Source organism: Hyperolius riggenbachi, chromosome 1 (genome assembly GCF_040937935.1).
Source record: "Hyperolius riggenbachi isolate aHypRig1 chromosome 1, aHypRig1.pri, whole genome shotgun sequence".
Lineage (NCBI taxonomy): Eukaryota > Metazoa > Chordata > Amphibia > Anura > Hyperoliidae > Hyperolius > Hyperolius riggenbachi.
Genome location: NC_090646.1, coordinates 328,460,269 through 328,485,687, shown reverse-complemented (window position 1 = coordinate 328,485,687; position 25,419 = coordinate 328,460,269). Strand labels below are relative to the sequence as shown.

Here is a 25,419-nt window from a genome sequence, read left to right as displayed (position 1 = left end):
GCCCTCAGCCCACTGCATACCTGTACTGTGATACTGCCACTGCATACCTGTTCAGTGATCCTGCCACAGCATACCTGTTCTGTTCAGTGAGCCCTCAGCCCACTGCATACCTGTACTGTGATCCTGCCACTGCATACCTGTTCAGTGATCCTGCCACAGCATACCTGTTCTGTTCAGTGAGCCCTCAGCCCACTGCATACCTGTACTGTGATCCTGCCACTGCATAGCTGTTCAGTGATCCTGCCACAGCATACCTGTTCTGTTCAGTGAGCCCTCAGCCCACTGCATACCTGTACTGTGATCCTGCCACTGCATAGCTGTTCAGTGATCCTGCCACAGCATACCTGTTCTGTTCAGTGAGCCCCCAGCCCACTGCATACCTGTACTGTGATCCTGCCACTGCATACCTGTTCAGTGATCCTGCCACAGCATACCTGTTCTGTTCAGTGAGCCCTCAGCCCACTGCATACCTGTACTGTGATCCTGCCACTGCATACCTGTTCAGTGATCCTGCCACAGCATACCTGTTCTGTTCAGTGAGCCCTCAGCCCACTGCATACCTGTACTGTGATCCTGCCACTGCATAGCTGTTCAGTGATCCTGCCACAGCATACCTGTTCTGTTCAGTGAGCCCTCAGCCCACTGCATACCTGTACTGTGATCCTGCCACTGCATACCTGTTCAGTGATCCTGCCACAGCATACCTGTTCTGTTCAGTGAGCCCTCAGCCCACTGCATACCTGTACTGTGATCCTGCCACTGCATAGCTGTTCAGTGATCCTGCCACAGCATACCTGTTCTGTTCAGTGAGCCCTCAGCCCACTGCATACCTGTACTGTGATCCTGCCACTGCATACCTGTTCAGTGATCCTGCCACAGCATACCTGTTCTGTTCAGTGAGCCCTCAGCCCACTGCATACCTGTACTGTGATACTGCCACTGCATACCTGTTCAGTGATCCTGCCACTGTATACCTGTTCTGTGAACCCGCCACTGTATACCTGTTCTGTTCAGTGGACCCGCCACTGTATACCTGTTCTGTGAACCCGCCACTGTATACCTGTTCTGTTCAGTGGACCCGCCACTGTATACCTGTTCTGTGAACCCGCCACTGTATACCTGTTCTGTTCAGTGGACCTGCCACTGTATACCTGTTTAGTGAACACGCCACTGCATACCTGTTGTGTTCAGTGAACCTGCCACTGCATACCTGTTCTGTGAACCCGCCACTGTATACCTGTTCTGTTCAGTGGACCCGCCACTGTATACCTGTTCTGTGAACCCGCCACTGTATACCTGTTCTGTTCAGTGGACCTGCCACTGTATACCTGTTTAGTGAACACGCCACTGCATACCTGTTGTGTTCAGTGAACCTGCCACTGCATACCTGTTCTGTGAACCCGCCACTGTATACCTGTTCTGTTCAGTGGACCCGCCACTGTATACCTGTTCTGTTCAGTGGACCTGCCACTGTATACCTGTTCTGTTCAGTGGACCTGCCACTGTATACCTGTTTAGTGAACACGCCACTGCATACCTGTTGTGTTCAGTGAACCCGCCACTGTATACCTGTACTGTTCAGTGAACCCACCGCATCAGTGCGCATACCTGTGCAGTTAAGTGAACCCACCTACCTACGTGAGTGCACGCAGTGTGATATACCACTCCGTGCATACCCGATATGGACAAAACAGGTAGAGGAAGAGGAAGAGGTAGTGGCAGAGGCAGAGGAAGGCCACCCGGCAGGTCTGCGCGAGGTCGTGTAAATGTAATTTCGTGTGGACCTGGCCCACAGTACAGTGCTCGGAAGAAGGCACGTCCCATCACCTCCCAAGATTGTCAGGACGTGGTTGAGTATTTAGCGACACAGAACACCTCATCTTGCTCAGCCACCAGCGCTACTACTAGCACCACTTCCGCTGCATTTGACACTTCGCAAGAATTATTTAGTGGTGGTGAAATCACTGATGCACAGCCATTGTTACAGCCAGATGAATTTTCACCAGCTCATATGTCTGCGTTACGCGACAACACTATGGATGTAACGTGTAAGGAGGATGAAGGACCTACACATTTGGATTTTTCTGAGGCAAGCGAAGCTGGGCAGGATGATTACGATGATGACGATGATAGGGATCCTCTGTATGTTCCCAATAGAGGAGATGAAGAGGGGGACAGTTCAGAGGGGGAGTCAGAGAGTAGTAGGAGGATAGAAGTTGCTGAAAGAAGCTGGGGCAGCTCTTCGTCAGAAACAGCTGGTGGCAGAGTCCGGCACCATGTATCGCCAGATTCGCCACCTATGTACAGCCAGCCAACTTGCCCTTCAGCATCAGCTGCTGAGGTCCCCATAGTGCCCACATCCCAGGGTGGCTCAGCGGTGTGGAAATTTTTTAATGTGTGTGCCTCAGATCGGACCAAAGCCATCTGTTCGCTCTGCCAACAAAAATTGAGCCGTGGAAAGGCCAACACTCACGTAGGGACAAGTGCCTTACGAAGGCACCTGCAGAAAAGGCACAAACAGCAATGGGATGGCCACCTGAGCAAAAGCAGCAGCAGCACACAAAAGCAAAGTCACCCTCCTTCTCCTCTTCCTCCTTCAGGTGCATCATCTGCTTATGCCGCTCTCTCCCTTGCACCTTCACAGGCACCCTCCTCCACTCCGCCTCTGCCCTTGAGCGGTTCCTGCTCCTCTGCCCACAGCAGCAGTCAGGTGTCCGTGAAGGAAATGTTTGAGCGGAAGAAGCCACTTTTGGCCAGTCACCCCCTTGCCCGGCGTCTGACAGCTGGCGTGGCGGAACTGTTAGCTCGCCAGCTGTTACCATACCGGCTGGTGGACTCTGAGGCCTTCCGTAAATTTGTGGCCATCGGAACACCGCAGTGGAAGATGCCAGGCCGCACTTATTTTTCCAGAAAGGCCATACCCCAACTGCACCGTGAAGTTGAGAGGCAAGTGGTGTCATCTCTTGCGAAGAGCGTTGGGTCAAGGGTACACCTGACCACGGATGCCTGGTCTGCCAAGCACGGGCAGGGCCGCTACATTACCTACACAGCCCATTGGGTGAACCTGGTGGTGAACGATGGCAAGCAGAAAGCGGCGGACCAAATTGTGACACCTCCACGGCTTGCAGGCAGGCCTCCTGCCACCTCCTCTCCTCCTGCTACATGCTCTTCGCTGTCCTCCTCCTCCTCCTTGGCTGAGTGGCAGTTCTCCTCTCCAGCTACACAGCCCCAGCTCCGCAGGGCCTATGCTGCATGCCAGGTACGACGGTGTCACGCCATCTTAGACATGGCTTGTCTCAAAGCGGAGAGTCACACTGGAGCAGCTCTCCTGGCTGCTCTTAAGAAACAGGTGGATGAGTGGCTGACCCCGCACCACCTGGAGATAGGCAACGTGGTGTGCGACAACGGCAGCAATCTGCTTGCCGCTTTGCATATGGGGAAGCTGACACACATACCCTGCATGGCACATGTCATGAATCTGGTGGTTCAAAGATTTGTGGCAAAGTACCCTGGCTTAGCGGATGTCCTGAAGCAGGCCAGGAAGTTCTGTGGGCATTTGAGGCGCTCTTACACAGCCATGGCACGATTTGCAGAAATTCAGCGTAAAAACAACATGCCGGTGAGACGCCTCATTTGCGATAGCCCCACTCGCTGGAACTCGACCCTCCTCATGTTCTCCCGCCTGCTAGAACAGAAGAAAGCCGTCACCCAGTACCTCTACAACTGGAGTAGAATGAAACAGTCTGGGAAGATGGGGATGTTCTGGCCCGACAACTGGACAATGATGAAAAATGCATGCAGGCTCATGCGGCCGTTTGAGGAGGTGACCAACCTGGTGAGCCGCAGTGAGGGCACCATCAGCGACTTAATTCCCTACGCGTACTTCTTGGAGCGTGCTGTGCGTAGAGTGGCGGATGAAGCTGCGAATGAGCGTGACCAGGAACCGTTACGGCAGGAACAGGCATGGGACCAATTTTCATCAGACCCAGCTGTTTCCTCAACACCTGCGGCAGCACAGAGGGGGGAGGAGGAGGAAGAAGAGAGGTCATGTGCAGAAGATGAGTCAGACTCAGAGGATGATGAGCAAGGTGTTTCTTTGGGGGAGGAGGAGGAGGAGGAGGGGACAGCGGCAGGAGAACAACCGCAGCAGGCGTCGCAGGGGGCTTGTGCTGCGCAACCTTCCCGTGGTATTGTTCGCGGCTGGGGGGAGGAGGTTGACTTACCTGACGTCACTGAGGAAGAGCAAGAGGAGATGGAGGGTACTGGATCCGACTTTGTGCAGATGTCGTCTTTTATGCTGTCCTGCCTGTTGAGGGACCCCCGTATAAAAAACCTCAAGGGGAATGAGCTGTACTGGGTGGCCACACTACTAGACCCTCGGTACAGGCACAAAGTGGCGGACCTGTTACCAACTCACCGGAAGGTGGAAAGGATGCAGCACATGCAGAACCAGCTGTCAACTATGCTTTACAATGCCTTTAAGGGTGATGTGACGGCACAACGCCAGCAAGGTACCACTGCCACTAATCCTCCTCCCGTGTCCACGCAGTCAAAGACAGGACGCTCCAGCGATCTCATGGTGATGTCGGACATGCGGACGTTCTTTAGTCCAACGCCTCGCCGTAGCCCTTCCGGATCCACCCTCCACCAACGCCTGGAACGGCAGGTAGCCGACTACCTGGCCTTAAGTGTGGATGTAGACACTGCTGTGAACAGCGATGAGGAACCCTTGAACTACTGGGTGCGCAGGCTTGACCTGTGGCCAGAGCTGTCCCAATTTGCCATCCAACTTCTCTCCTGCCCTGCCGCAAGCGTCCTCTCAGAAAGGACCTTCAGCGCAGCTGGAGGCATTGTCACAGAGAAGAGAAGTCGCCTAAGTCACAAAAGTGTTAAGTACCTCACCTTTATCAAAATGAATGAGGCATGGATCCCGGAGGGCTGCTGCCCGCCCCAAGACTAAGTCAGTCCCCGCACATACAGCATCTCTGCCTGCACGCCGTGTGACTGGCTGCCTGGCCTGCCCCAAGAAGACTAAGTCGCTCCCAGTCCCTCCACACAGCATGTCTGCCTGCAGGCCGCTTCACTACCTTCTCCGCCACCACCAACAGGGTCCGGGACTCCAGGCGGATTGCTGAATTTTTTAGGCCGCTGCTAGCAGCGGCCGCTGTAATAATTTTTCGGGTGCGTGTACATGACTGCCTAATTTTTCTGGCTGCACTGCGGGCAGCTGCAACAACAAAAGAAAAGGCATGAACATGCGCCCATTCCCCTTCGTGATCATTACCTTGCCGTGGTGAAGGGGCTTGCGTATCACAATGGAGCAATGACCGGCGCCTAGATGAGTGTCTCGGGGGGCACACCCACGATAATAAGGTCGTTGCCTCATTGTGGTCAGACCAAATTTGATCAGCTGGACAGTCACTGTTCTGTCATTCAGCTACATCAGCCAGGTGACTGACCATATGGGCTGTAAAGCCACCAAAACCTGCACTCTCGCCATGGTGCGCACCAGTCCAGCACGGCCGTCACTACACAAACAGCTGTTTGCGGTGCGTTACACGATGAGTTTGGTGCGTCAGTGTGAAGCAGTACCTTAATTACACTACCTGATTGATGTATACACATGCAAGATGTTTGAAAGCACTTTAGGCCTGTCATTTAACATTCAATGTGATTTCTGCCCTTAAAACGCTGCTTTGCGTCAAATCCAGATTTTTCCCGGGGACTTTTGGCATGTATCCCACTCCGCCATCCCCCCCTCCAGGTGTTAGACCCCTTGAAACATCTTTTCCATCACTTTTGTGGCCAGCATAATTAATTTTTTTTTTCAAAGTTCGCATCCCCATTGAAGTCTATTGCGGTTCGCGAACTTTAACGCGAACCGAACCTTTCGCGAAAGTTCGCGAACCCGGTTCGCGAACCGAAAATCGGAGGTTCGGCCCAACTCTAGTCAGTACTGCATTGCATCTATTCCCACATGGTTTTTTTTTCCTCTTTTAAGTTATTGTTCTATGTATGATTGCCCATGTTTATCTTACATGCACATTATTGTTTAAAATGAACATATTTTTGCTTTATTGTTTAAAGATTATGTTAGCTGAATAGTTAATCCATTTAACATCCTATAAGAGTAAATAAAAGAAAATAATTATCTGCTCATTTAAACAGGCAGAACTTTTCCCCTTACATTGACTTTACAGTGACACTGAAGCGAAAAAAAGACCTTATGGTATAATGCAGGGGTGCCCATTGCATTAATCGCAATCTACCAGTAGTTCTGGAAGGACTGCTGGGTAGATTGCAGCCGCTGACTGTGCAGTGCTGGCATACCATCTAATTGTGCTGCTCTGTTGCCCTATGCAGAACAGCACACACAAGGCCATCCCTAGACTTTTTGCCCCCTGAGGCAAACTTCGGAAAAATCACCCCTCCCCCCAAGCTGTGGGTGGGGGGCTGCCGAGCTGGAGGGAGTAGTGGGCAGGAAGGGGGTATTTGGCACAGCGGCGGGGAGGTGGGTCAGACCCCCCTCCCTTGCCTGGATCCCCCTATCTGCACTCCCCCTCCAGCTTTTAGCCGCGACTGGTAAGAGGCAGCGGGCGGGGACGACTCACGTCTTCCGCATTCCAGCTGTTGTCCACTGTCGTCACTTTCTGCAATGCCGTCCACTTACAATACAGTGGGCGGCATTGCAGGAAGTGACGACAGTAGAAGGCATGCTGGAACGCGTGTGTTCAGGCGGGTGGCGTCCCCCAGAAGTGCCGCCTGAGGCATTTGTTTCACCCCGCCTCATGGGCGGACCGGCCCTGAGCACACAGCCACTCAGAGGAGGAGAAGGGAGAGGCGCAACAAGAGAGCCGGGGGTGGTCCTTCCACTTCTTCCTTTCCAGCCTGCCCCCCTTCTTCTCCGGCCGCCGCCCACCACCACACTGCGATTTCCCTCACTGGCACTGCATTGCCAGAGTGGAGACTTCATATCAGCGGCAACCAGCAGTGGAGAGGAGAGTGGTGGCCTAGCAACTCTGCATATATACGTGCCGTTATTAAGCCACTGCCTTTCTCTCTGCGGTGGTGAGGGGCACACCTGGCTCCCTATACTGGAGCACATATGCCTGGTTCCCTATACTGAAGCACCTATGCCTAGCTGCCTATACTGGAGCACCTATGCCTGGCTACCTATACTGGGGGAATAAGAGTCTGCTTGATAATGTGGTGGTAGGGGGAAGGAATCTGCATCTACCTTTGCCCAATAATGCAGCGATGGGGGTTGGGGGGGGTATATGCAAATTTTAGCATTTTAAATGTTGGTAGATCTCTGGGGATTGGTAATTTTCACAGTAGCTTGTGAGTTGAAAAAGTGTCGGCACCCCTGGTATAATGAATTGTATGTGTAGTGCAGATACTTAAAGGGACACTGTAGGGGGGTCAGGGGAAAATGAGTTCAGGTTACCCGGGGCTTCTAATGGTCCCCCACAGACATCCTGTGCCCACGCAGCCACTCCCCAATGCTCCGGCCCCGCCTCTGGTTCACTACTGGAATTTCAGACTTTAAAGTCTGAAAATCACCGCCCCTGCGTTGCCGTGTCCTCACTCTCACTGATGGCACCAGAAGCATACTGCGCAGGCCCAGTATGGTCTGTGCCTGCGCCGTGCGCTCCTTGTGACATCAGGGGAAGCGAGGACACGGCAATGAAGGCGCAGTGGTTTTCAGACTTTAAAGTCTGAAATTCCAGAAGTGAATCGGAGGCGGGGCCGGAGCATCGGTGAGTGGCTGCACGGGCACAGGACGCCTGTGGGGGACCATTAGAAGCCCAGGTAACTTTAACTCATTTTCCCCCGATCCCGTCTACAGTATCCCTTTAATAGAACATTAGTATCAAAGAAAAGAGTCTCATATTTTTATTTTCAGTTGGTATGCATTAAAAGGGAAATAACAACTGTAGATGGTAGCATAATATTGCCTCTGTTTAACGCTCTAGTAAGGCCACATCTGGATTATTAAATTCAGTTCTGGGCACCGCATTACAGGAAAGATATTGCAGTTGTAGAGCAGGTGCAGAGACAAGCAACAAAATTGATATGTGGGATGGAAGATCTCGCTTACCAAGAAAGGTTAGATAAACTGGGTTTATTTAGTCTAGAGAAAAGACACCTTAGAGGGGATCTAATCAACATGTATAAATACATCAGAGGGCAATATGAAAGCTTGGCAGATGAGCTTTTTGTCCCTAGGCTTTTACAAAGGACTAGAGGACATGATCTGCGCATGGAGGAAAAATGTTTACCCATTTATTTAGGAAAGGGTTCTTTACTGTAAGAGTGATTAAAATGCATTGCCACAGGAAGTCGTTATGGCAAATTCTATATCTGCATTTAAAGAGGGCTTAGATGCTTTCCTTGCGTTGAAAGACATCCATGGCTATAATTACTAGTTAATGCGCAGTGGTGTTGATCCAGAGATTTTATCTGATTGCCATCTGTAGTCGGGAACAATTTTTTTCCCTTTTGGGGCTAATCGGACCATGCCTTGTAATGGTTTTTCACCTTTCTCTGGATCAACAGGGATATGTGAGGTAGCAGGCTGGTGCTGTACTTTATTTTGTAGTTGAACTTGATAGGGGTTTGTCTTTTTTCAACCCAAATAACTATGTATATAGTTTTTTTTTTATATAACATTGCATCATTCTCTACTATTTGCAGTCTATAAACTGCACTCTGCATTTTAAACTATGAAACAGAGCCGAGCTAATAAACCTTTGAACTTTTCTGCAGTGAAACCTTAAACAAACAAGAAATGGTGAGAGACAGGTTGAGATAAGTGCTTCAAAAACCAGTACCGTAGCCCACCCAAGTTTGGTCGGAGAGCTCAAAGAAGCTCTTTTGCATAGATAACAACTGAAGTTTCTTAACTCAAATGTCCTATTTCTTAAGGGGGCCATACATTAGCCGACCAAGCAACCAATCGTTCATCCAATTCGATTATTATAATCGAATTGGATGAAAATTGGTGCTGACAAGTGCATGCCCGACCGACAAAGTGACCGATTTCGGGTCGATCGCGCATGCTGGAAAATTTCGGGCCGAAGTTGGTTGGTCGGGTGCGCGTCGGTACGGCAGCCGAATTGCGAATGAGCGACGAGACGACAAAACCCCCGCCGCCGCAATGTATAAATGTATGTAGTGTAGTGCATTTATACATTACCTGTCCGGTGTCAGCTTCCACGTGGTCTCCGTCCATCTCGCCGGGTTCCGCATACACGCCGGCAGCGCATAGCATCTGATGTCAGACGCTATGCTCCGCTAGCGTGTATGCGGCTTACCCGGCAAGATGGACGGACACCGTTTGGAAGCTGTTACAGGACAGGTAATGTATAAATGCACTACACTATATACAGAGGTTGCGGTTGTCCTTCCTCTCCTTGAAAAAGCGGGGTAACACCCGCGATACTACAAGTTATCTTCTCCAGGGTCAGTTCATGACTGCTTCAAAGCGTAAGTGTAATGCCTTCTCCTGCTTCCCCATTACATTTCTCAGGTGCTGGGCCTATCCCTGATAGCATAATAAGCTATCAGGGATAGGCTCAGCACCTGGAGTCGGAGCAATTTTGGGTACCTGGAGTCGGACTTGGTGGTTTTAATAAACTGAGGAGTCAGAATCGGATGATTTTTTTACCAAATCCATAGTCTTTGTAAAAAATTAGTCTAAGGAGTCAGAGTCGAGGAGTCGGAGCAATTTTTGGTACCTGGAGTCGGAGTCAGTGGTTTCATAAACTGATGAGTCAGATGACTTTTGTACCAACTCCACAGCCCTGATAATAAGGTGGTGCTGCTGTTCTGCAGATGGTAGACAACCCTTCCATTCATTCTAAGAAAGTCATGAAATATCTGTTATGGGAGGCAGAGCAGCAGAAGGTATGAAATAACACAGCACTCTGGCTGCTGTGAGTACTAGGGCTTTGGTGAACCTTGGTAGGAGCAGGTAACATAGGTTGGCTGAAAAAAAAAAGATATCTGTCCATCTAGTTGAACCAGAAGAAAATAAAGTAATCAATGTCCTGCATGTGCGGCTCAGGACGATTGGCTTGGACCAAGTACAAGCCAAAGCAAACCATATTCGGTAAGAATGGGGTCGGTAAGTCAGTTAGTCACACAGTCACTATGCCCCCCTCCCCCCCTTAGTTCCAATGCAACGGAACACACGCACTGCATGCTTCACGTTATCCCAACTGATTCTGCCTCACTGTTAACTCGCTGATGTAATTGCATCGCATTTGTTACAGGCCTCAGAACCTCTGAATCACTGATGACAACCCACCAGTAATAGACAGCCCTCAGCTTTGGACCTTCTTTTTAATGGGTTTTAACAGTTTTTTTAACCACTTTACCCCCACCCGTAGGGATTTCTCCGCCCCTTTGTCCATCCTTTTACCACCAGGGACGGAGAAATCTGTACTTCCCGCGCTCCCGCTCGCTTATGCGCACACTCCCGCTCGCATGTACGCTGCCGCCCGCTCACCCGGAGATCAATGAGCGGGAAAATCTATTCCCGTTCATTGATCTAAGCCCCCGCAATGATCCGCTGCTTCTACAAGGAGCATCGATCATTGTGAAGAAAAAAAAAAGTTCCCAGCCTCTTTGTACTTCCTGCAAGCGTCCGGTCGCATAAATAAAATGTTACTGTGGCCATCTTGTGGCCAAATAGTAAAACTACACCCTAAAGCATTTTTTACATACAAATACACTACTTTTACACAAAAAATTAACTCATTACCTCCAGGGCTGTGGAGTCGGGTTGGAGTCGGACTCGAGGAGTCGGAGTCGGGGCAATTTTGGGCACCCGGAGTCGGAGTCGTTGATTTCATAAACTGAGGAGTCGGAGTCAGGAGTCGGAGTCGGGCGATTTTTGTACAAATTCCACAGCCCTGTTAAGTATTAGACTAAGGAGTCGGAGTCAAGGAGTCGGGGCCATTTTGGGTACCCTGGGTCGGAGTTGGAGTCGGAGTCGTGGTTTCATAAACTAAGGAGTCGGAAGATTTTCGTACCGACTCCACAGCCCTGATTACCTCCCACACTCCTCAATTATTATTTTTTTGTAATTAAAAAATAAAATAAAAAAATTTACAATAAAAAAAATACATAAATAGTTACCTTAGGGACTGAACTTTTTAAATATTTATGTCAGGTGGGTACAACACTGTTACTTTATAAACTATGTGCTTGTAATTATGGATGGACGCAAAACTGAAAAAAATGCACCTTTATTGCCAAATAAAATATTGGCGCCAAACATTGTGATAGGGACATAATTTAAACGGTTTTATAACCGGGACAAATAGGCAAATACATTTCATGGGTTTTAATTACAGTAGCATGCATTATTTAAAAACTGTAATGGCCGAAAACTGAAAAATAATGATTTTTTTCCCACATTTTTCCTATTTTCCCATTAAAACATATTTAGAATAAAATAATTCTTGGCATAATGTCCCAACTTAAGAAAGCCTAATTGGTGGCGGAAAAAACAAGATATAGTTCATTTCATTGTGATAAGTAATGATAAAGTTATAGACGAATGAATGGAAGGAGCGCTGAAAGGTGAAAATTGCTCTGGTGCTCAAGGGGTAAAACCCCTCAGCGGTGAAGTGGTTAAAGGTAAAATTTGCTGTGCGCGCACATACACCAACACACACACACACACAGGCACACACACACAGACACACACACACAGGCACACAGACACAGGCACACACACACACACACACACACACACACACACACAGGCACAGGCACACACACAAACACAGGCACACACACACACATACACACACCCACACACAGGCACACACACACACACACACACACACACAGGCACACACACACAGGCACACACACACACACACACACAGGCACACACACACAGGCACACACACACACAAAGGCACACACACACTAAGGCACACACGCACACACACACACACAGACAGACACACACACACAGGCACACACACAAACACAGGCACACACACACACACAGGCACACACACACAGGCACACACACACAGGCACACACACACACACAGGCACACACACACACAGGCACACACACACACAGGCACACACACACACACAGGCACACACACACACAGGCACACACACACAGGCACACACAAACACAGGCACACACACACACACAGGCACACACACACACAGGCACACACACACACACACACACACACACACACACACACAGGCACACACACACACAGGCACACACAGGCACACACACACACAGGCACACACGGGCACACACACACACACACACACACACACACACACACACACACACACACACACACACACACACACACACACAGTGGTGTAGCTAGAGATCATGGGTGCTCCATGGCAAAACTTTCATGGGGCCCTAAGATGTAGGCACTCTTAGGGCTCGTTCACAATAAGAGCGTTTTAAAATCGCTTTAAAAGCACTTCTGCAATGTTGCTCTATGTGAGTATTCTCACATGAGCGATGAGCTTTCTTTCCAATCCTAAATGCGGCTCCTGCACCATTTCCTGAGCATTTGCACTTTAATACAAAGTATAGGGAAATCGCAAAGCACTTGAAAAAGCACTTTGAAAAGCGATTTGCCCTTAGCTCTTTTGAAGTATAAATACATTGTATTTATTTAGTTCCAGGTCAAAGAGTTCACTTCCTGTGAGGAAGAAAAAAAAATTGGACAAAAGCGATAAGAAAAGCGCAAATCGCTCTGAAAGCAAAGGGAAAATCGCTTTGAGAAGCGCTCACACAAGCACTTAGCGCTTGTGATTTATAATGTGAACTAGACCTTAAAGAGGAACTCCAGTGAAAATAATGTAGTAAAAAAGTGCTTAATTTTTACATTAATTATGTATAAATGATTTAGTCAATGTTTGCCCATTGTCAAATATTTTAAATTTCTGATTTACATTTTGACATTTATTACATGGTGACATTTTTACTGTTGGCAAGTGATGTAGCTGCTGCTTGCTGTTTTGGCAGTTGGAAACAGCTACAGTATTTCCCACAATGCTACAAGGTTCGCAGACAGGAAACTGCCAGGAGTACCACGGTCCTCAGAGTTTCTTGTGGGAGGGGTTTCACCACAATATCAGTCATACCGCGCCCCCTGATGGTCTGTTTGTGAAAAGGAATAGATTTCTCATGTAAAAGGGGGTATCAGCTACTGATTGGGATAAAGTTCAATTCTTGGTCGGAGTTTCTCTATAAGATATGCAACCTGCCCCTATGCCATGGATATAAGTTAATTGGGCAATTTACATTCTCATACAATCAACACTGCACATAGGTCATGGGTGTCAGGAACCGGCCCGTGGCACGCCTGCGTATACGGTTCCCGACTGCGGGTTTGACCAGATCAAGCGGGGAACAGCCTTATTCAAGCTACAGACAGGGCTGGGACCCCTCAAACGCTCCTTACTGCCACCACTAGCTGTTGCTAGACACGTCCACTCAGCTGTCGAGTGCTCAACACGCAATCTGCGTTTTCGTATTTGGTCAGCTTTGCGCTTTAGGCCGAATACGAGAACGCCACGCACACACACACAGTTGCAATCTACACTGTAGTGAAGCAAAACTACTAACAGTCGTTCCGAACGATACTGTTAGCCACTCTGATGTCGAGCTACTCGCACTGGCGTTTTCGTACGTTGGGCCAGCTGCGCGCTTTAGGCCAACGTATGACAAACGCCCCACACGCAATGCAATTACAATCTTATACGGTAGTGTCGCTCAATCATACAATCAGGCATGAACTTAGTTACACTTCAGTCTCTTCTAGGCTATGAGTGTTAGTTTAGTACAGCAGAAGTCAAGCTTATTGAAATAACAATTTAATATTCCAGAAAAAAATGGAGCAATGCAGAAAATAATATATACAAAAGATGTACAAAAAACAAAGTAAAAAAGTTTCAAAGTAAAAGTTACAAGATTAAGAGTTTACAAAGATACACACAAGACAGGTTGCCGAAATAAAAGGGAAAAATAAACGTTACAGCGTTGTTTGAACGTCATTGGCAGGAGCACGCCGCTTCGACCAGTAGTCGGGCAGCCCTTAGCGTCCTTGCTATCTCCAGAGGGCTACGAGTTGTGAAGGACCTGTGCAGGTTCTTATAGGCCCATTTGGTGCCTGGGGCATTGAATGTTCCATCCCCAAAACTAACGCAATTCCCCCGTTTGTGACATCACAGTCTGCCGAGCCACTTGTCACATCTGGGCTAGCTGTGACATGCAAATGTCAGAGCTTTCAACATTCCCTTCCTCTAATTTCCACAGGCAAAAATTGTATCTTGAGAACAACAAGTATCCTGTTTACACTTACAGATTTCATAGCAATTCCATTTCCAGCCCACTGTTCATACTAAGAGGTAGCCGACCACCTGTGTGGGCTTTAACCTGGTCGGGTAATTGTCTAAGTAAGTGTTTCCTTGCTAGTGGCTAGGTAGACAGTTCCTAATTACTGTCCAGGTTCCTTTGCCTATTGAAGGTGACTGGTCTATTCAATAAAGGCAATGGCAGTTCCCTTGATCTCTGCCCTGAATGCAAATTTAATCTACATATAGACTCACATTATCCAGGTGACACCTTCCAAAAGCCAGACTGGCTGACATACCTACACCTCTGACAAAATATACAGCAGATAGAAAAATGAAAGAAATATGTTCCTGTTATCCTTACATCATCAGCCTCATAACTAGCTGCTATATTCCTGACAATGGGCACTGCCACAAAGTCAGAGTGAGGAAAAACACGAGAAAGTTAATGGTAAATACATTAAGTACCACCTGAACCCCCTATGCTCCAGGGCCCCATGGCTATTGCTACGCCCCTACACACACACACACACACACACACACACACACACACACACACACACACACACACACACACACACACACACTTTCTTTCTCTCTCTCTCCTGCTATATCAAGCAGATTGAAAGCTTGCATGAATTAAGGTGCCCATACACTCGTCAGATTGGCAGAAGATAGATAAGAAATGCATCTGATGATCTATCTGATGCGTTTTTAGAACATTTTTTACCAGGATAGAATTCCAATAGATTTCAGTTTGAAATCTGTTGAAATTCGATCTGATGGCATTTTTTTGCCATCAGATTTCCATTAAGGCCAATGCAAACTGATAAGCAATCTCATCAGATCGACCTAAATTTTCCACCCTGCTAGTTCGATGGAAATCCATCGAAATCGATCGAAATCGGCCGTCGATCGGTCGATTGGCCAACCGATTTGCGATCGATCGATCGACCGCGATCGATCGGTCGGCCAGAAAATCGGCTGAGTGTATGGGCTGCTTTAGTCCTCACCCCTCCTCTTTGCTGTATCACAGACTTCCTTGTGTGGGAGATCATCTTCACTGCAAACACTTGCCTGCTGGATACCTCTGTGAATTTGTAGCACTTCCCAAATGCACCCTGAAAAGATATACAATGATTAAAATCAGAGTTGTCTGTAATGATGTATAATCAATTCATAGCATCATATAGGTGACAGAAGACAAAGGCATCTCGTTTCAACTAGCAGCTTCATTGCAGAGCCAGATTCTCCACTCGGATGCACTTCTAAGCAGTAATTAACATTTTATAGGGATCAGTCATATTACAGTAATTGCAATGGCTTGGCATTCTGAGTGAAGTTATACTGTAAAGTAAAAAAAATGTGACCTATTGTAGCCAAATTGCCATAAATACAGCAGGCATTATCAGATTTAAAAATAAGTTAAACAGACAAATCTTTTGCTTGGAAGTGATGCAAGTAGGGGTGATGTGTTTACTGTAAGAATACAGTACTGTATAATGTAGCATTTTCCACAGTAAGTACAGCAATTTGCTTCTGTCATATCAATTTTTTTTGCATAGGACATGTACTGTATGTGTCCAGCTGTGTTACCCTCTTTGACAGTAACACAAGCAAGTGTCTGCAGGCCTCAGGCTCTAGTGAATAATCCAAGGGGAGTCACAGATGAAGGAGGGAGGTTCATCAAGTCTCCCATACAATACTGTCCATACACATCCAATCCAAATCTGGGCTCGACCCTTCTCAGTGAAATCTTCAATATTTTATTTGTAATATAAAAAGTGATACAGCAACTAAAAAAGCACAACGTTTCGGGCCACTGTCCTTTATCAAGTGCTTAATCATCTGGACACTGTGATACACTGATATAGACATACAAATCTAAACACACCCGCACCATTAATTGGGGGATGGGCATAACCTTCTAGCATAATATTAACACTTTCTACAAAAAAGGACAGACTGAAACTATAAGAAGCACTTCAAACTAAAATCTATGTTCAGGCTGTTGGGGGATTGCATACCCTCTTTGACAGTGCCATAGAGCAAGTTCCTCCTGCGTTATTATCTGCCCTTGTCTAGTATAAGTGTGGTGTTGTGGATAGAACTCTCCCCTTGCATTGATGGATCCCCGATTTAGATCCTAGCCAGGGCTCTATCTGCACAGAGCTTGTACGTTCTCCCCATGTCTGTGTGGGTTACCTCCAGACATTCCACTCTCCTCCCACATACCGAAAACATATGGCTAAGTTGTCTTTTCCCCTAACCCTATGATGGACATCTGACTGTGTTAGATTGATAATCCCCCTCAAAGGGCAGTGACAAGACTATATATGTTGTGCTGTGGAAGATGTCAGCGCTATATAAATAATAGTAATAACATAGAAACTAGCAGTTCCCTTTCATTGTTTATTTTTTAGTGCTACATAAATATCCTAGTGTTTTATAGATAAGAAATAACAGCAGTAGTAGTATAGCACTAGTAATAATAATAATCATTAGATAAATGCATATACACTTACAAAGCCTCAGTAATTTGTTATGTAAGTACAAAAGCACATCCATATTAACTTCGAATGAAACATTTGCCTTCAGAATTAGGAGCACTTGCCTTGCCCAGGAGTTTGCCTTTCTTGTACAGTTTTCCAGTCTCGGCATCTTCAATGAGACAGTGATCTCCCTGTGTGCGTATACTGAATGGGACATCCATGTCATGATCATTTTAAGCCTAGATACACTCCAGCAGTCTCTCAAATCCCCTGCGTAGAGCAAATACAACAAATAAGTAGCCACCACGGCAGTCGAGCCTTTGCACAGTGGAGGAATTCAGCCGGGACAGATAGCTATTAGATGGTAGGAGGGATGACAGCAGGGGGAGGAGAGTGACACGTTAGGAAGAACGCTTACTACTGAGTGTTTTGAAGAACAGAAGAGCAGCCTACACAGACCAAAATAAGCGCTGGTAAACTTGTGGCTGCTATGCTATTTGTTTCAAATTTTACAAGAACTTTGGGGAAAACTTTTGTTATTGTATGGAGTAGAATGGCATGTTTCTATCGCTGTCTGGAGCCTAGATAGATTTCTTCTCCTCGCGGCCACAGTCAAAGAAGTAAAAGAAACTAATGAAAAAAAAAAAAAAAAAACGATGAGGTTTGTAATCTTTTCCATAACAAAAACAATCTGAATGGGAATAAATAAAAAAAAGTGTACCTGAGGCTGTTTACAAAAAAAAAAAAAAAAAGTTATGATACTTCAATAGGTAGACGGAAGCCTCTGGATGCGTACGTTAAAAAAGGGCGCCGGGAAAAAAGGGCGCACGGTTTTAAACGATAAGCGTGAATAACGTTAAAAAAAAAATGTGCTGTATTTCGTTTAAAAATAATGTTTTATAAAGTTATAAATCATTAAATAATGTGTATGAAATCGGCAATTGTAAAAACGTTAATCTTCCCTGTTTAAAAAGTGAAATTTATAATAACGTTTTATAAAACATTAATAAGAATGTTACTAAAGCTATACCTAACCCTACTCTCACACAGAACCCTCCCTGTACCTATCCCTAACCCCTAGACCCCCCTGGTGGTGCCTAAACCTAAGACCCCCCTGGTGGTGCCTAAACCTAAGACCTCCCTGGTGGTGCCTAAACCTAAGACCCCCCTGGTGGTGCCTAAACCTAAGACCTCCCTGGTGGTGCCTAAACCTAAGACCCCCCTGGTGGTGCCTAAAACTAAGACCCCCCCTGTTGGTGCCTAAACCTAAGACCCCCCTGGTGGTGCCTAAACCTAAGACCCCCCTGGTGGTGCCTAAAACTAAGACCCCTCTGGTGGTGCCTAAAACTAAGACCCCCCTGGTGGTGCCTAAACCTAAGACCCCCCTGTTGGTGCCTAAACCTAAGACCCCCCTGGTGGTGCCTAAACCTAAGACCCCCTGGTGGTGCCTAAACCTAAGACCCCCTGTGATAAGCATTAATAACGTTTTAAAAAATATTGTGCGGTTTTTAGTTTAAAAATAATGTTTTGAAAAAGAAACATTTTACAATTTTTCGTTTAAAAATGTTTTAAAAAAATATTGTTCGTTTAAAAATAATGTGTAAAAAATTATAAATCATTAAATAATGTGTAATCATGAGAAGCAGTTATAAAACATTAAAAGTCTCCGGGCGCCGCTTTTAAAACGTTATTTTTCTCCGGCGCCCTTTTATCCTGTTGGGCGCCGATTAAACGATATTTATTATGGGAGTGAATGGCGGCGCCCTTTTTGTCCACCTGCCTCATGCACCCAAATTTCCTGCTTCCGCCTCTGGATAGCCAAGAGGCTTCACATGTTCTTCTCACCCACACTGTTGCTGCGCATGGACAGGGCTGGTTCTCTCATAAGGCATGGTGAAACATTTGCATCAGGCGCAGACATTACAGGTGCAGCATTTTTGTACTGTGTTTACACTAACAGCATGCAGTCAGAGTAGGAGGAGAAGGGAGAGGAGAGTGAGTGAGGTGAAGAGGTCATCATTGGGGAAAAGCAGCTTGTTGTGCTGTGTGAGGAGTCTGACAGTGAATGAGAAGGGGGGAGGCAGAAGAGTAGCATTGGGGAAAGTCAGCTTGCTGTTCTGGGTGAGGAGTCTGACAGGGAGTGAGGAGGGGGGAGGTAGGAGAACAGCATTGTTTCATTTGTCTTGCACAGCAGAAGGGAGGAGGAGGCACTGCTGTCCTGACTGAGAAGGAATGGAGTGGCTGAGGGTGAGCAGTTTGTTTGTGTGCTAGCCAGTGGGCTATTGTGCTGAGCTGCAGCATGTCATGTGAAATCATTAAATAAAGCAGAGTAAATTGCTAAGTGCTGTGCGATCATTCCAAATTGGAGGGGGGGAGGGGGGAGTTTTGTATCCTCACAGGTTTGCCTCAAGCAGCAAAGAGGCTAGAATCAGCCCTACGCACGGAGTCCCTGAGCATATTTGACAAGAGCTTGTCAGGTATGTTTGTGTGGCCTTGCTCTCTGCCATGTATTGCAGGGGTGTACCTAGACTTAATAGGGCCCCCCTGCAAAAATGATAGCATGGGCCTCCCTTTGTCCCTGAACCCCATGGGGGTCACGTGATCGGGAGCTGGCGAATGGCAGCAGAGAGTGTTCTGCTGTGAAGCAGCCTCTGGAAGCAGGAAAAAAATTACACATGCTCCTGCACACGGTTTTCCTGAATGAATGGGGAGGTTTCTTAGCTAATTGGTTGCACTTGTGTTTGGGGAGAGAGAGGTGAAGGAGCCCTCAAAGCCTCTGCCCCCCCCCCCCCCCGTGATGGCAGAGGTAGCAGGGGTGATTGCTACGCCCATGCATGTACGAGCACAGTCATACTGCCCCTGTGCAAGTACTACCATGCCAAAGCTTACACTGCTACTGCACTGGCATGGCCATATTCACGCAGTACAGCCAGATTCGTGCACGAAGAGGAGACACACACTTTCAGCAGCTCCCAGCCCGCTGTGGTGGTCTCAAGGAGGATGTGGATTTTCTCTTCTCAGATTAGCATCCAAATTTTTATTTTAACCACTTGCCGACCACCTTAAGCCGATGGGCGGCAGCAAGGGCTGGGCCCAAACGACCGCAATACGCCTATCGGCGGTGGCGGGCGTGGTTATGCGGCGATCGCGTCATTCGTGACGCGATCAGCCGCCGGCGACTGGCTCCGCCCCCCTCACGCTGTAACCCACCGGCCGTTCGGAAGCGCCGGCGGGTTACTAGCACCCGGATCGCCGCATGACACGCGTATAATAGGCTTTGTAATGTATACAAAGCCTATTATACAGGCTGCCTCCTACCCTGGTGGTCCTAGTGTCCGAGGGACAACCAGGGCAGGCTGCAGCCACCCTAGTCTGCACCCAAGCACACTGATCCCCCCCCCCTGCCCCCTGATCGCCCACAGCACCCCTCAGACCCCCCCTGCCCACCCCCCCAGACCACTGTTTGCACCCAGTCACCCCCCTAATCACCCATCAATCACTCCCTGTCACTATCTGTCAACGCTATTTTTTTTTAACCCTAAACTGCCCCCTGCTCCCTCCTGATCACCCCCCACCTCTCAGATTCTCCCCAAACCCCCACTGTCACTGCCACCCATCAATCAGCCCCTAACCTGCCCCTTGCGGGCAATCTAATCACCCACCCACACCAATAGATCGCCCGCAGATCCGACATCAGATCACCTCCCAAGTGCAGTGTTTACATCTGTTCTCTCCTCTAAACACCCACTAATTACCCACCAATCACCCCCTATTACCACCTGTCACTGTTACCCATCAGATTAGACCCTAATCTGCCCCTTGCGGGCACCCAATCACCCACCCACACGCTCAGATTGCCCTCAGACCCCCCCCTTATCAATTCACCAGTGCTTTATTTACATCTGTTCTTCCCTGTAATAACCCACTGATCACCTGTCAATCACCTATCAATCACCCATCAATCACCCCCTGTCACTGCCACCCATCAATCACCCCCTGTCACTGCCACCCATCAATCAGCCCCTAACCTGCCCCTTGCGGGCAATCTGATCACCCACCCACACCATCAGATTGTGGCTGCTATGCTATTTGTTTCAAATTTTACAAGAACTTTGGGGAAAACTTTTGTTATTGTATGGAGTAGAATGGCATGTTTCTATCGCTGTCTGGAGCCTAGATAGATTTCTTCTCCTCGCGGCCACAGTCAAAGAAGTAAAAGAAACTAATGAAAAAAAAAACAAAAAACGATGAGGTTTGTAATCTTTTCCATAACAAAAACAATCTGAATGGGAATAAATAAAAAAAAGTGTACCTGAGGCGGTTTACAAAAAAAAAAAAAAAAAAAGTTATGATACTTCAATAGGTAGACGGAAGCCTCTGGATGCGTACGTTAAAAAAGGGCGCCGGGAAAAAAGGGCGCACGGTTTTAAACGATAAGCGTGAATAACGTTAAAAAAAAATGTGCTGTATTTCGTTTAAAAATAATGTTTTATAAAGTTATAAATCATTAAATAATGTGTATGAAATCGGCAATTGTAAAAACGTTAATCTTCCCTGTTTAAAAAGTGAAATTTATAATAACGTTTTATAAAACATTAATAAGAATGTTACTAAAGCTATACCTAACCCTACTCTCACACAGAACCCTCCCTGTACCTATCCCTAACCCCTAGACCCCCCTGGTGGTGCCTAAACCTAAGACCCCCCTGGTGGTGCCTAAACCTAAGACCCCCCTGGTGGTGCCTAAAACTAAGACCCCCCTGTTGGTGCCTAAACCTAAGACCCCCCTGGTGGTGCCTAAACCTAAGACCTCCCTGGTGGTGCCTAAACCTAAGACCCCCCTGGTGGTGCCTAAAACTAAGACCCCCCTGGTGGTGCCTAAACCTAAGACCCCCCTGTTGGTGCCTAAACCTAAGACCCCCCCTGGTGGTGCCTAAACCTAAGACCCCCTGGTGGTGCCTAAACCTAAGACCCCCTGTGATAAGCATTAATAACGTTTTAAAAAATATTGTGCGGTTTTTAGTTTAAAAATAATGTTTTGAAAAAGAAACATTTTACAATTTTTCGTTTAAAAATTTTTTAAAAAAATATTGTTCGTTTAAAAATAATGTGTAAAAAATTATAAATCATTAAATAATGTGTAATCATGAGAAGCAGTTATAAAACATTAAAAGTCTCCGGGCGCCGCTTTTAAAACGTTATTTTTCTCCGGCGCCCTTTTATCCTGTTGGGCGCCGATTAAACGATATTTATTATGGGAGTGAATGGCGGCGCCCTTTTTGTCCACCTGCCTCATGCACCAAATTTCCTGCTTCCGCCTCTGGATAGCCAAGAGGCTTCACATGTTCTTCTCACCCACACTGTTGCTGCGCATGGACAGGGCTGGTTCTCTCATAAGGCATGGTGAAACATTTGCATCAGGCGCAGACATTACAGGTGCAGCATTTTTGTACTGTGTTTACACTAACAGCATGCAGTCAGAGTAGGAGGAGAAGGGAGAGGAGAGTGAGTGAGGTGAAGAGGTCATCATTGGGGAAAAGCAGCTTGTTGTGCTGTGTGAGGAGTCTGACAGTGAATGAGAAGGGGGGAGGCAGAAGAGTAGCATTGGGGAAAGTCAGCTTGCTGTTCTGGGTGAGGAGTCTGACAGGGAGTGAGGAGGGGGGAGGTAGGAGAACAGCATTGTTTCATTTGTCTTGCACAGCAGAAGGGAGGAGGAGGCACTGCTGTCCTGACTGAGAAGGAATGGAGTGGCTGAGGGTGAACAGTTTGTTTGTGTGCTAGCCAGTGGGCTATTGTGCTGAGCTGCAGCATGTCATGTGAAATCATTAAATAAAGCAGAGTAAATTGCTAAGTGCTGTGCGATCATTCCAAATTGGAGGGGGGGAGGGGGGAGTTTTGTATCCTCACAGGTTTGCCTCAAGCAGCAAAGAGGCTAGAATCAGCCCTACGCACGGAGTCTCTGAGCATATTTGACAAGAGCTTGTCAGGTATGTTTGTGTGGCCTTGCTCTCTGCCATGTATTGCAGGGGTGTACCTAGACTTAATAGGGCCCCCCTGCAAAAATGATAGCATGGGCCTCCCTTTGTCCCTGAACCTCATGGGGGTCACGTGATTGGGAGCTGGCGAATGGCAGCAGAGAGTGTTCTGCTGTGAAGCAGCCTCTGGAAGCAGGAAAAAAATTACACATGCTCCTGCACACGGTTTTCCTGAATGAATGGGGAGGTTTCTTAGCTAATTGGTTGCACTTGTGTTTGGGGAGAGAGAGGAGAAGGAGCCCTCAAAGCCTCTGCCCCCCCCCCGTGATGGCAGAGGTAGCAGGGGTGATTGCTACGCCCATGCATGTACGAGCACAGTCATACTGCCCCTGTGCAAGTACTACCATGCCAAAGCTTACACTGCTACTGCACTGGCATGGCCATATTCACGCAGTACAGCCAGATTCGTGCACGAAGAGGAGACACACACTTTCAGCAGCTCCCAGCCCGCTGTGGTGGTCTCAAGGAGGATGTGGATTTTCTCTTCTCAGATTAGCATCCAAATTTTTATTTTAACCACTTGCCGACCACCTTAAGCCGATGGGCGGCAGCAAGGGCTGGGCCCAAACGACTGCAATACGCCTATCGGCGGTGGCGGGCGTGGTTATGCGGCGATCGCGTCATTCGTGACGCGATCAGCCGCCGGCGACTGGCTCCGCCCCCCTCACGCTGTAACCCACCGGCCGTTCAGAAGCGCCGGCGGGTTACTAGCACCCGGATCGCCGCATGACACGCGTATAATAGGCTTTGTAATGTATACAAAGCCTATTATACAGGCTGCCTCCTGCCCTGGTGGTCCCAGTGTCCGAGGGACCACCAGGGCAGGCTGCAGCCACCCTAGTCTGCACCCAAGCACACTGATTCCCTGCCCCCTGATCGCCCACAGCACCCCTCAGACCCCCCCTGCCCACCCCCCAGACCACTGTTTGCACCCAGTCACCCCCCTAATCACCCATCAATCACTCCCTGTCACTATCTGTCAACGCTATTTTTTTTTAACCCTAAACTGCCCCCTGCTCCCTCCTGATCACCCCCCACCTCTCAGATTCTCCCCAGACCCCCCCTGTCACTGCCACCCATCAATCAGCCCCTAACCTGCCCCTTGCGGGCAATCTAATCACCCACCCACACCAATAGATCGCCCGCAGATCCGACATCAGATCACCTCCCAAGTGCAGTGTTTACATCTGTTCTCTCCTCTAAACACCCACTAATTACCCACCAATCACCCCCTATTACCACCTGTCACTGTCACCCATCAGATTAGACCCTAATCTGCCCCTTGCGGGCACCCAATCACCCACCCACACGCTCAGATTGCCCTCAGACCCCCCCCCTTATCAATTCACCAGTGCTTTATTTACATCTGTTCTTCCCTGTAATAACCCACTGATCACCTGTCAATCACCTATCAATCACCCATCAATCACCCCCTGTCACTGCCACCCATCAATCACCCCCTGTCACTGCCACCCATCAATCAGCCCCTAACCTGCCCCTTGCGGGCAATCTGATCACCCACCCACACCATCAGATTGCCCCAGACCTACCCTCAGATCACCTCCAAAGTGCATTGTTTACATCTGTTCTGCCATCTAATCACCCATCAATCAACCCGTCACTGATACCCATCAGATTAGACCTCTATCTGCCCCTAGCGCACCCAATCACCCGCCCCCACCCTCAGACCCCAGCCCTGATCACCTCGCCAGTGCATTGCTTGCATCTATTTCCCCCCTCTAATCACACCTTGAGACACCCATCAATCACCTCCTGTCACCACCTGTCACACCCTAGCACACCTACCCATCAGATCAGGCCCTAATTTGCCCCGTGTGGGCTCCTGATCACTCGGCCAAACCCTAAGATCCCCCTCAGACCCCCTTCCGATCACCTCCCCAGTGAATTGATTGCATCTATTTTCCCCTCTAACCACCCCCTGAGACACCCATCAATCACCTCCTGTCACCCCCCTAGCACTCCTATCCATCAGATCAGGCCCAATACAACCTGTCATCTAAGAGGCCACCCTGCTTATGACCGGTTCCACAAACTTTGCCCCCTCAGACCACCTGTCATCAAAATTTGCAGATGCTTATACCCCTGAACAGTCGTTTTGAGAAATTTGGTTTCCAGACTACTCACGGTTTTGGGCCCGTAAAATGCCAGGGCAGGATAGGAACCCCACAAGTGACCCCATTTTAGAAAAAAGACACCCCAAGGTATTCTGTTAGGTGTATGACGAGTTCATAGAAGATTTTATTTTTTGTCAAAAGTTAGCGGAAATTGACTTTTATTATTTTTTTCACAAAGTTTCATTTTCCACTAACTTGTGACAAAAAATAAAATCTTCTATGAACTCACCATACACCTAACGGAATACCTTGGGGTGTCTTCTTTTTAAAATGGGGTCACTTGTGGGGTTCCTATACTGCCCTGGCATTTTAGGGGCCCTTAACCGTGAGGAGTAGTCTAGAAAACAAATGCCTCAAAATGACCTGTGAATAGGACGTTGGGCCCCTTAG

The 25,419-nt window shown here is 48.0% G+C and overlaps 1 protein-coding gene across 4 annotated transcripts in view; it reads right to left on the bottom strand.

Moving 5' to 3' along the window:
* The window catches only part of LOC137549155 (serine/threonine-protein kinase PLK2-like), a 201,060-nt gene that overhangs the window by 126,214 nt on the left and 49,427 nt on the right, over window positions 1–25,419 (bottom strand). For all 4 annotated transcript variants that reach the window (XR_011026787.1, XM_068271186.1, XM_068271187.1 and 1 more), the window contains exons 2-3: window positions 16,982–17,129; window positions 15,381–15,488 (exon numbers count right to left, since the gene is read on the bottom strand). Coding sequence is in view for 3 of the 4 variants with exons in the window: in XM_068271186.1 (XP_068127287.1) it covers window positions 15,381–15,488; window positions 16,982–17,080 (207 nt within the window). In the remaining variant the exon portion in view is untranslated. The remainder of the gene's footprint in view (window positions 1–15,380; window positions 15,489–16,981; window positions 17,130–25,419) is intronic.